At 59.8% G+C, this 11,942-nt stretch overlaps 1 protein-coding gene across 1 annotated transcript in view; it reads right to left on the reverse strand.

Annotated features, from left to right (window-relative positions):
* The window catches only part of MN1 (MN1 proto-oncogene, transcriptional regulator), a 44,434-nt gene extending 33,151 nt beyond the window's left edge, over nucleotides 1-11,283 (reverse strand). Inside the window, exon 1 of the mRNA XM_038575518.1 lies at nucleotides 6,891-11,283. Within this exon, the coding sequence (XP_038431446.1) occupies nucleotides 6,891-10,722 (3,832 nt within the window). The 5' untranslated portion in view covers nucleotides 10,723-11,283. The remainder of the gene's footprint in view (nucleotides 1-6,890) is intronic.
* Between the last annotated feature and the right edge of the window lie 659 nt (nucleotides 11,284-11,942).

Consider the following 11,942-nt stretch of genomic DNA (forward strand, 5'->3'; position numbering starts at 1 on the left):
CTCGTCAGGCCAAAGCTCAAAGCTCTCAAGGACCCAGAAGAGCCCCTCGGACTTCGAGGCACAACCCGTGGCAGTTTCTCCACTGCCTCCTCTCCCAGGTCCTTTCTGGGCAAACACCATGTTGGAGCAAACCCTTCATCTCCTTCCCAAACCTTGGATGCCGCTGATTAAAATGCAGGCCAGCAAACAAAGCGGCCTCGGCGTCCTCTCAGAATTACACCCCAGGAGAACGCTGTCCCTCAAACAGCCGTCCTCGCCCAAATGCGTTGAACTGTACCCTGCTTTTCCATCCTGCTCCCAGAGTAAGTTTAGAGCTGGTGCCTCGTGATGTGCACGGCACAGGGCACCTTCTCTCGTACTCTGGAGTAACTGGCTGCCCCGCCGCGGCTGGGCATCGGGGTGCCCCTTGTCGAGTCGCTGCAGGGCCATCAGAAAATGATCGGGGGGCCCCCTCCTCACTGGGCTACCCACAGGGCAAAACGTGCCAGGGTCCCAGAACCATCTCTTCCTCCGGGTCCCCATTCCCAGCTTCTAAGGGCCCCGCGTGGCGCTGAGTTGGGGACCGTCAGCCGAGCCGTTGTGCGTCAGGACACAGAGGGTCCCCGAAGGCAAGGCTGTGACTAATTCAAAGCCCGGCGTCGTCTCCTCCATGTTGGTACCAAAAGATTACAATGAAGGAGAGGAATTTCCATAAATGAGAAGCAGCGTCCGCTTCCCACAACGGGGAGGGGGAAGGGGGGAGGAGCGGGGAGGGGGGTGGGGGGGTGGGCACCGATTCAAAGATTCCTCTCCTGGCTGGAGAGTGGTGTCAGCTGAACTCAGCCAGCGAGACACCTCCACGCACGCTCACGCACAAAACCCAGCAAGGGGCGATGTGCGTCTGCTACCAAAATACTCCAGATCAAAGTCACCCAAGCCCAGGAGGCCCGGGAGGCCGAGATTTCGTAATTAGGATCTTCAAAATCCTCCGTCTATTTTTAGGACTTGCGCTCATTCAGTCCTTTACAGAATCAGAACCTGTCAGCTAACGCCATTGAGACAAGGTTTAGCTCCTTTCCCCACTTGCCTTGGGAAAGCAGATTAAGGGTAAAGTGGAGGAGTGGCTGGATGATTTGATGGAAATACACTTGGCCATGCATATGTATATGTGCATGTGCTGGGGTGGGGCGTGGGGGACGGAGGAGGGGGGCTCCCTCGCACACTGAAACGCAGGGGGCCCTGCCTTCCTCTCGTGGGCTCCAAGCATCCCCAGACCCGACACCCACTTCGGCCACACTCTTTCAAGCCGTCCCCCAGACCACTTCCTCTGGCTTCCGTGGGTTCGAGAAGGTGAGGAAGCTTGAAAATTTTCCACCAAATGTCTCTCTTCTCAATCACGCACTCATGTATATACCAACATCTCTACCACCAGCAATCAAAACCCACACTCAAATCTGTCCACCCAAGTCGGGCCTAAAAATAGACATCGTCCTAAAACAAACACATCGCTCGGCAAGTCAGAATCCCGACTTGAGTCAAAATGATGAAGCTGGTTATTGCAGACCCTCCAGACTGAATATTTGGGTGGAACAAACAAGGGGACAGAGAGGGAAGGACAGAAGGTACACCCACTGGTTACACCTTGGACAGACCCAGGTCCCCTCTGGCGTCAGAAGGTTTGGGGTTTTATGCTGCAATCTGCTGGGAGGCCTGGTTGCCCCCAAACACTCCCCGGACATTTGATCCCATAACATAAAAGCTATAGGTTCTTATTCTCTAAAATTAACCAGACGGAAATACGGTATTCCTTACCAGGAGTATTTATCTCCTAAGTGCCTTTGGCAAAGCAGATCACTCCCTGGGCAAAGAACATGACCCTACGTGATCGTCGCTCAAGTGGAGAGAAAGGTGATTTTGTTCAATCTTCCAGCGTGGAGTGAGTTCAGGAGATCCTGCGAAATCCCAAGGATACACTCAAGTTTGTCCTGCCAGAATATGGGAAGAATTTCCCTCCTCCAGTTTCACCTGGTCCTCCCGGGCTGTTTATTAAAGATGTATATTTTATATCAGCAGAGAGTATCAGATAACTTCTTGGCAAGGGCAGGATCTATTCTTCAGGACCTATTAAGATTTTCAGGGCCTATTAAGATTCTTTGTGGAAATTTAAATACCTCTGTCAGGCAAACAAAATCATATCGGGAATCACAGAATCTCATTGCTAGAAAGAGATATTAGATTAACCAGCCCTCACTCCCTTCCTAGAAACCTCAATAAAATAGAAGTACATTTCAACAGTCCCTTACTTCCGGTCTGAAGGGCCTCACAAGAAATGTAAATGAATTTATATTAAAGAGAGCTATCCTTGAGGGAAGCCCTTCCATCCACAAAAATTGTACATATTTATCTATTTACATATATACATATACATATGAAAGAATATGTGTCTGTATTTTATATCAGAAGGCAGGGGCTATTTAAAATCAAGACAGTCCTGGAAAATCCAGTGGTGGAAGCCATTAACAAGTTTGACAGCGATAAGCTTCAAACCCTTAAAAAAAAAAATCCTTGTCCTTTATTAATATTTAGTAGAAATGTATAATTGCAGATGTGCGCTATGTTGGGGTTTTATGTCGGGAGGCGGGCAAAGGAGACAGGTTTATTACAGCCATGAAATATTAAACAACCACCAAAGAACAGTAGTAGTATGTCCCGGACTAGCCAGGGACGAGGCAGGCTGGACCGTCAGCTGCACAAAGGGGGATCCTATCTGTTTACATTACCCCTGATTAACACCTGCGATGTCTTGGGTTACATCTTCCGGAGGCGCAAAAGTCATATGAAGGCATGCAACCCGCGCTGGGTGATTTCGCAGGGAAATGGGAATGCAAGGCTCCTCGCCTTCCCAAAACAAGTCTGAGTGAACCGAAAAAAAATCCTCTCCACGCCATGGGGAGTGGGGGAAAGTACTCAGGAAAGCAGCCCTAGGACCTCCTTCCTCCCCGCCCTGCAAGCCTGCCCCCACAGCTTAGGAAACTCAGTGTCCCAATCCTGCCTGCCTACTATTTCTCAGCACTGCTTACTGTGTTCCGACCGGCACACTCAGAGAAGCATGAAATTCCAAAAATTTCTCCCGCATCACTGTAAAAATATCATACTTCCAAAAAGGGCAGGATTGCATGCACGGCGTCCACAGAGCCCTCTCGTATTTCTATGTGTGCAAAGGAACGTTTCTAGACTGCTCGGGATTTCAGGACAGACAGCAAGCCACGGAATGGAAGTTTGGCCAAGAATAAACTTATTGCAGTTAATTCAAGTTTTGAAAATCGTCAGGGGCAGGAGGGGGCGGGTGGTGAACCTACTTTTTCAGACTTAATACCCTCTTATCAACAGTTTATCATTTTTTCCTCCTTCTCTGTCTGTTCTGGAATTCCTCCTCAGCCACACACACCTATTACACAGAGAAGTGGACGATTTTGCAAAATCATCTCAAATTCGTGTAATCCTCGCTGATCTAAGAGATGTCTGGATAGGTCCAAACTCAAGCTGTTTTTCTCCTCGCTCTGCACACCCTCATCTTTGGCGCCCACCCGCCCCCCACCGCCCCCACCGCCCCAACTTTGTGCAAACAGAATCTCAAGATGAGATGAGGAATTGCACTATGTAAAAGAGGTTTGGTGGGTTAAGAAGTCAGGAAAAGCATAATTTGGAGACACTCGCTTACCTGGTTAAAAAAAAAAAAAAAAAAAAAAAGCCATCATCACACGTGATTCTGGCCTGGACTTTGCCAGAACTACAACTTGCCATTTGAGCTCCCTCCCCCTGCCAAAGGACATCTAAACCCCATAAGACAAGCTGGGCACGTCCCACTGACTACACGGCTTGTGCAGGTCTGAAGACTTAGCCGTTCTCACCAATCCAAGCACAGATCATTTTGTTAAATACCGACTCGTATTTTGTCATCGGAGCGAAGAATTTCAGAAACGGTGTTAATATTTAATCACATTAGTACTGGCGTGTTTTACGGCGTGACAAAATAAAATATCATTACAAAAACGGGCTTTGCCTGAAAGGGGGTAGGAGAAAAGGTGCTGGCCGGGGGCTGGGACCCACAGAAGGTATATTCAAAGCTGCTGGACACTCCGCTTCATGGCTGACGGGCCCATGGGCATGTGTTTAAGGACAAGCAGAACGTTGTACTTTAGAATTTTTTTTAGACTCTATTTTGAAGTGGCACACTTCACTGATTTTCAGCCAGGGGACTCGGGGGCCTGTTCAAGGCTCTGTGTACCTATTTATACAACATGTGCAGATGGAACTGCAGGGTGTTATCATAATGAAAAGTTTAATCATCCTTATTTACTACCAGTAAGGGAGCAGGAATCGGATGCAGATACCTTATAAAGCCTTAACTAGCAGCCCCAAGGCTGCAGAAGCTGTGAGTGACCTCAATTCGGGGCTTTATCTAGGAAACTGTCCTTCCCACATCACAGAGTGGCAAACAAAGGAGGTCAAGTGGGTGTCCCTGCGATGCTGCTAAGGAGGCCAGCCCCACAGCCCATCCCCGAAGGAAGTCCCTGTCCCCCCTCGCCTCCCCCCTGTGCAAGGGAGGGCTGCCTTTAGCTTACAGGGGAAACCAATCCTTAAGTGACTAGCATCTGTTTCCAAAAAAATATTTTCCCTCCTCTGACTGTGATAATGCAACAAACAAAACAAAACGTATCTTTAATGACATCTCTTCATTCACAGCCTGCATTTTTTTTTCTGGAAAGGAAAATTAGGGGGACCGCCAAGAGGGCTCTGCGACACCTCCAAAAAAAATGTTAAAACCACTCTATTCCTCTTTACCCAGTCTACGAAGGCCCTTCAGAAGACTCGCAGGCCGAGGGCTACTGCTTTTTTTTCTTTATTAATTCTCAGAATCAGGGGTTTAAAAAAAAAAAACTTTTCTCACCCTATCTCAGCCAATATGTTCTTAATTACTGAGGGGGGGAGGGGAGAAGGGGGAGGGGGGAGGGGCAGCCAGGCCAAGCCAGGTAGAAGTGACAGGGGCTGGGATCTGTGCTAACCAGCTATCGATCGGGCAGGATCGAGATGTTGTGTACAAGAAAATAAAAGAGACTGTTGGAGTGGGGGGAGCGGGTGCGCCCGGGAGCCGCGCAAGCAGGATGCTGTGTCCAAGTCCATTTTAAAAAGGAAGGGGGGGGGAGGAAAAAAAAAAAAAACAGGGAAAAGGAGTGGAGGGTCCCAAACTAACCAATTTATGGCCTTGCCTGAGAGAAGCCTGGAGAATGCTGATGCTGGCCGCAGCGTCTGCCGTGCATGCTAAACACTCGGCTTCAAATGAGAGAGCAGCGTCCCGGGCTGGGCAGTAGGCGAACAAAGAGAAAAGCAGGGAGGCTGCATTCATGAATTAGAAAAACCTAAGCGGGAAAGCTACCAGGGACGGCAGGCAGGCAGCGCTGAAAGCCCCGAGTTCTGAGCCACCCAACTCCGGGCAGCACTTCCCCTCCCCCTCCTCCTTCCTCCTCCTCCTCCTCCTCCTCCTCCTCCTCCTCCTCCTCCATCACATTCTCCTAAAATCTATCCACACCTTAAACCGAGGGTCCGGAGGCCCAGACAAACGAAGACAAGAGGAGAGATGAACTCTAAGAGAGAGCAAGGATCCGGGGACAGATTTTTTTTTTTTTTTTAAAGACAGGGTTCAATCAGCAGCCGCTACCTCCATGGCAATATTCAGCCCCCACCCCGTGAAACCTAGGGAAGGCATCTAGGGTTTAAAAGCAAAAGGTAGGAATTGGGGGTGGGGAGGGGAGAGGAACGATGTTACCTCATTTTAAGAAGCAATTATCTGTGAAAAAAAGGAAGCCCCTGTTAAAATAAAACGGTTCTCTACCGCAGTCTAGTCCTCTTCCCGTTAAAAACAAAACTGTTATGACTTTCACTGCGATGGCGGGCCCTGTGCTAACCCCCCACCCCACCCACCTTAAAAGGCCTCCGGGCCTGGTGGGGAGGGAGTGCTCAGAATGCAAACAAGAGCTGGGACTAGACATCTGTCACCAAAGCCCGGCAAGATATTGACAAACGCGGGTCCTTTGTGTCTTAAGAATATATACCCACACCCCATACGCCAAGGATGCCCTGGCTGAGTGGTCCACTTTCGGCCGAGCAGACCCCACCCCAGCCCCTGCACCCCCAGCCAAATATCAAGGAGGTGCCACCAGGAAAAGCCTGCCTGCCTCCTACAACCAGACAGGTCTCCAGGTTTCCAATGAAACCCTAATAGTTAAGAAGAGACAAAACAGCTATTCATTAGGAACAAATGTCAAATTAGGCGTTGCCTCTGAGTGATGCTGCTGACACCAGCGTCGGTAACTTTTTTTTTTTTTTTTCCTTCTAAAGATGCTGGCACACGGAAGAGAACTCAAGCTGGAGGCTGCCTGACTGGGAAAAGGTGGGAAGGTTATTAGCGCAACTTCCCAGGTATCCTGCCAGGAAAGGAGGGGGTGGACAGGTACACAACTCCTACAAAGTGGAACCAGCCAAGGAAAGGGGCCTGCCTTGTCCTCTGGGCACCCAGCCACTCAGTTAAAACTTGGTGAGGGGACTCTGAAATAATCCCCAAAGGGCTACCATCGAAGTTCCTACCTCTGTATGTGACTCTCGAATCCACCTGGCAGCACCTGGTGGGGGGGCGGGAGGGCGCGTGTGTGTGGAAGTGGGGAATCTGCCCACAGGGCCCCCACTGTAAACGGAAGGGAGGGTATCCAGCTCTGAGCTGGGCGTTAGGAGGGCCCTGCCCTCCTAACCCCAAGGGATGATCCCCTCTGATGGAGCACTCCAGGCTTGGCTAAGGCCTGCAGTGGGGGTGGGGACCAGCCTGGGGGAGATGAGAAGGGAACAAGCGCGTATACCTTCTTTGCTGTTGGGGTTCTGGGGTTTGGCCTTCTCCCAAGGTGCCAGCGTCTTGTCGTCGTCCGCGCCGTCCACCAAGGCCTTGTCAGCGGGCATGTACCAGGTGGCGCTGTGCTCTGCCATCAGCGAGTCCAGGTCGATGGTGCTCATGGCGCTCTTGACGGCCTCTGAGCAGCAGCTGCCCAGCTCGCTGTCACCATTCTGCGCGCCCGAGGACCCCACGGCGCACTCACCCTTCTTGCCACCTTTGAGCCCCAGGGGCTGGTCCTCAGAGATGCTGAACTGCTGCCTCTGCAGCTGGATCTGCGCCTGGAGGATCTCCAGGGGGTGGATCTCGTCGGGGGGCGGTGCGCCGCTGCTGCTCGTCGGGGTCCGGACCTGCTCCAGGCCCGGCGTGCCAGGATGGCCCGCGCCCCCGCCGCCGTAGCTGTCAGGGGTGGAGGTAGAGGTAGACATGATGCCCAGGCCGAGCGGGGGCGGGGGCGGGGGCGCCTTAGGTCCGTGCTCCCCAGCGCCCACCCCACGGGGAGGGAGTTTGGGCGAGCCTGTCACCAGGGGGCTCCTACTCGCTTTGGCCAGGGCTGGGGGGTTGTCGGAGCTGGACGACACCTCGTCCTCGTTGGCGTAGCTGGTGCTCACCTCGTCCGAGGCGAACTCGCCCACGTGCGGGGAGCTACCGTCCGACTTGGCCCCGCCGTCCAGGGAAGCCATGAGGTCCGGCTGGTCCCCCAGGAGCAACTCGGCCCCCTTCCCCCACGACGGCGACGTGAGCGCTTTCTCGTGGGGCGTAGGGGCCCCGCGAGCCTCGCCGGCGCTGGCGGAGCTGCCCCCGACGGCCGCGCCCTGCGCCGGCTGCTGCTGCCCCGGGCTCACCCCGGGCGCGCCCCCGCTGTCGGGCGCCGCCGGGTACTTGTCGAAGAAGGTCCCGGGGCTCACGTGGCCGCTGTCCCGTTTTCTCCGACCCCGGCCCCGGCCGCCGCCCCCGGGGACCGGCTTGCCGTCGTTCCCGGACGTGGACTCCAGGGTGTAGTTGGGGGACAGGCTGGTGCCGTCCCCCTGGGCGGGCGGGTTGGGCGGCCCCGAGGCCTTGGAGCCGCCGCTGCCAGTCCCGGGCGGGCCTCCGGGCCCCGGGGCGCCAGGCGCGGCCCCTCCGGGGAAGTAATCCGAGCCCGGGTTGCCGGCCGCCGCCGCGCCGTCCGCCTCGTTCTGGCTCAGTTTCCTCTTGCCCTCGGGCGGGTTCTTTTTGTTGAAGGTCACGTTGAGGTTAGGGGCTCCGAGGCTGGCGATCATGTTCTGGCAGGCGGTGGAGAGGGCCGCCAGGCAGCTCTGGCCGAACAGGTTGTCCTTGGAGCTGGGCTTGTTGAAGGAGCCCAGCGACAGCGCGCCCAGCTTACTGGCCGAGGCGCGCTGGCTGGGCTGGAAGTCGGGCTGCGGCGGGTAGGCGCCCCCTCCGCCGCCGCCGCCGCCCCCGCCCGCGCCCCCGCCCGCGCTCGGGGGCGAGTTCACGCCCGGGCCGCTGTGCGGCGTGGCCTGCCGGGTCGCCGCGCCGAACGGGAAGCCGGGCTGGCCCCCGAGCGCCGCCGGGGCTGTGAAATCGGGCGGCGGGGGCCGGCGCTCGGAGGGAGCGCTGGGCAGCCCCACCCCCGCCCCGGGCGACTGCAGCTGGCCCAGCCCCGCCAGGCTGCCCCCGAACTGCAGGCCCGGGGAGGGCAGCGCGGGCACGTGGCCCTCGCCGGGCATCCGCAGGGGCTCCTGCAGAGGGCCCCGGAACAGCACTCCCGAGCCCCCGGGGGGAGGGGGCGGCGCCAGGCCCGGGTCGTGCGGGCCGCAGTCGGCCGGCAGGCCCGAGCCGCCCATCCTGCGGGGCAGCAGGTCCCCCGGCGGCGGCGGCGGGTGCGGACCTGGGAACCACGCGCTCTCCTGCGCCAAGTGGGGCGCCTGCGGCTCGAAAGCGCCCAGGCGCCCCGCGCCCGCGCCCGCGCCCTCGCGCTCAAAGTTCGGCTGGGCCAGGCCGCCCACCGGGCCGCTGTGTACCAGGCCGCCCTGGCCCACGTCCCCGGGGTGGCCCAACTGGGCCAGGTTGGGCTGGCGCAGCCGCTGCTGCTGATTCCGCGACGCCATCTGCTTAATCATGAGGGCCGCGTTTTGGCGCTGCTGCTGCTGTTGCTGTTGCTGCTGCTGCTGCTGCTGCTGCTGCTGCTGTTGCTGCTGCTGCTGCTGCTGCTGCAGGGACTGGTGGTCCGGGGCCGGATGCTGCAGGGGTGGCCCTGAGGGGAAGCTGTCGGGCACGGGCGGCGTGAACTCGCCGGGTAGGCCCGAGTAGGCGGAGGGCGAGAGGTGGTTGTCCAGCGCGCCGTTGTGCATGTTCCCGTTCCACGAAGCGCAGCGGTCCACTCCCGCGCTGCCCGGGAAGTCAAAGCGCGGCCTCTTGGCCACATTCATGTAGGGGGGCGCGTCGAAATGCTGCAGCCGCTGGTTGGGCGCCTGCTGGGGAGGGGGATGCTGCATGTTGAACACAGGCTCCGAATACGGGTGCATGCTCCGGTTCTCCAGCCGGTGGATGGGGTACTCGAACTGTGCGTGCTGGCTGGGCAGCATGGGGCCCCCGTCCTGCAGGCCGCCGCTGGGCGTGCCCGCCTCGCCCTGCTGGGGCCGCGGGAGCGCAGGCGGGCACGAATTTTGTCGGACGAGAAGCCCGGGTGGCGGCGGCGCCGGCGGCTGCTGCTGCTGCTGGGGCTGCGGCGGCTGCTGCGGGGGCTGCTGTGGAGGGGGCGGCGGGGCCTGCTGGGGAGGCTGCATTAACGGGTGCCTGGAGCCTACTCCCGGCTCCAGCCCCACGGGCATCTTGCGGGCCCCACCGAACCTCTCGAAGAACACGCCGTGCTGCTGCTGCTGCTGCTGCTGCTGTTGCTGCTGCTGCTGCTGCTGCTGCTGCTGTTGCTGCTGCTGCTGCTGCTGCTGAGCGTGCATTTTGGACAAGCCCACCATGCCTGCAGCTCTGGGCATGGCCGAAGCACCGGGGAAAGAGCCCCCGGGAACCTGGCGCCCCGCCGCATAATGAGGCAGCTGCCCCTCGGAATCGGAGGGCGAAAACATGTCGAAATGTCCCGAGGGCGCCTCGCCAGGGTAATTGTATTCCAGCGAGTCGACGGCTCCTTGGTTCGCCACCCTTCGGGGCTCCAGACTGTGGGAATCGGAGCCGCTGGGGGCGGGCAGGCCGTGAAAGGAGGCGGCTCGGTTAGGGCTCTGGTCCAGCGGCAAGCATGGGGCAGGCACCGCATGACCCGAGGCGCCCGAACTGTGGAAGTCCGGGAGGTTCCCTGGTCGCTGCGGGCCGAAGCTCTCGGGCCCCTGGCTCTCCGCCATGTGGTCATAACCCTCCGCGAAGGGCGGCTGGCTGCCCAGGCCGCCGGCGGCGCCGCCGTACCCAAGTAGGCGACCCCCGTGCAGGCACGAGGCCCCCGGGTCCGGGCCGCCGAAGTTGCCCCCAAAGTGGGGGTGATGTTGGTGGGGGTGGTGGCCTCCCGGGTGGCCGTGGTGCGGCTGCTGGCCTCCAAAGAATCCGTGCACCGGCTGCGCCTGCAGCCCCCCCGCGTGCAACTCCGAGTGGCCACGCGCGTGGAAGCCGTAAGGCTCCATGTTCATGCTCAAGATCGGGGGCTCGCCCAGCGCGCTCATGGCAGGGTCCACCGGGCCAGGGGGTCCCCCCGCGTGGAAAGCCGGGGCCTTAAAGTGGGCATTCATGCTGAGTCCGGCCTCGTTAAAGTTCCTCTCGCCCTGGCCAGCGTTCCTGCTGTTGATCTGGGGCTCGAATTGGTCCAGCCCAAACATACTTGGCAGGGGGCGGGGGGATCAATAGGGCATGACAGCCTGCTCTCCGCGGCGCGCCTCCGGCCAGCTAAACGTTCCGGCCCGGGGTCGGGCGCTCCGGGACGCTCAGCACCGCGGGGGCGCAGTGCGCACCGCCACCTCGCCGGGCGAGTGGAGGCTGGGGGCAGTCGGCTCCTCTCCCGAAGCTCTGGCTCTGCCGGACCCGGGCCTCTCACATCCTGCGGTGCCGCGGGGCCTCCGGGAGCCGCGCTGGGGGGCCCATGCCCCGGCGGTTGGCACAGCCGCGGGTGGGTTTGCGCGGAGGGGACGGAGCTGCGGGCGGGTGGAGACAAAAAGTTAAGTGGGGGGAAGGAGGCGGGAAGGAGGAAGGGAGAGCGGAGCGATCACCTTCTCAAGTCCGATCGGGTCGGGTGGGAAGCCCCAGGACGTCCCCCGAAGCCTCCCGGAGTCCGTGGCGGAGCGGCTACGGGGCCGGGCAGGGAGACCCTTCAGCGCCGTGGCTGGCGCCCGGGCACGGGCCGGGCGGTCCCTCCCCCCTCCCCCCGGAGTCCCCGCGCTCCGCAGCCCGAGCCTCCGCCGGGCACGAGCCGCTCGACAGTCTCCGGCGGCCGCGAGCAAGCGGCGGCGGCGGCTTCAGCGGGGCGGGAAGCTGGAGGCTCCGCTCGGCATCACGGGTGCGGGCCCCGAGCCGAGCGCGCCGCGGGGCCGGGGAGGCGGCGGCGCGCGGCGGCCGGGTGGGAGCGGAGGTCGGAGCGAGGCGCGGCCCCCCGGCGCCCCTGCTCCGCGGCCACGTCCGCCGCCGGCCGCCTCGGTCCTCGTCTGCTCGGTCTCGGAGTTCGCGGGGGTCTCGGCGCCGGCGTCCAGGCGCGCGCGGGCAGCGAGGCGGGAGGTCGGGGCGCTCGGAGGCTCGGGCTCCCTGCCTCCGCGCCGAGGTGCTCCCCGAGTCCCCCTCGGACCCGAGGAGGGGGGCGTACGCGGGCCGGGGGCCGGGCGAGGCGCGCGGGCTGGGGCGTTCCGGCTACGCTCTCGGAGCCCGGGCTGGGGGGCGGGGGCGGTCCTGGGGGGGTCCGCGCGCCCCTCTGCTGGCCGGCGGGGGGGCTCCGCGTGGGGCGTTCCGAGGGTCTCGGCTCCCCTCTCGGCGTCTGCCGCTCGCCCGGCGCCGGGAGAAGCAGCAACAAGTTTTGCATTTCAGCAATCAATTTCAGCCATTACATTTGCAC

The sequence above is a fragment of the Canis lupus genome, chromosome 26, assembly GCF_011100685.1.
Source record: "Canis lupus familiaris isolate Mischka breed German Shepherd chromosome 26, alternate assembly UU_Cfam_GSD_1.0, whole genome shotgun sequence".
NCBI lineage: Eukaryota > Metazoa > Chordata > Mammalia > Carnivora > Canidae > Canis > Canis lupus.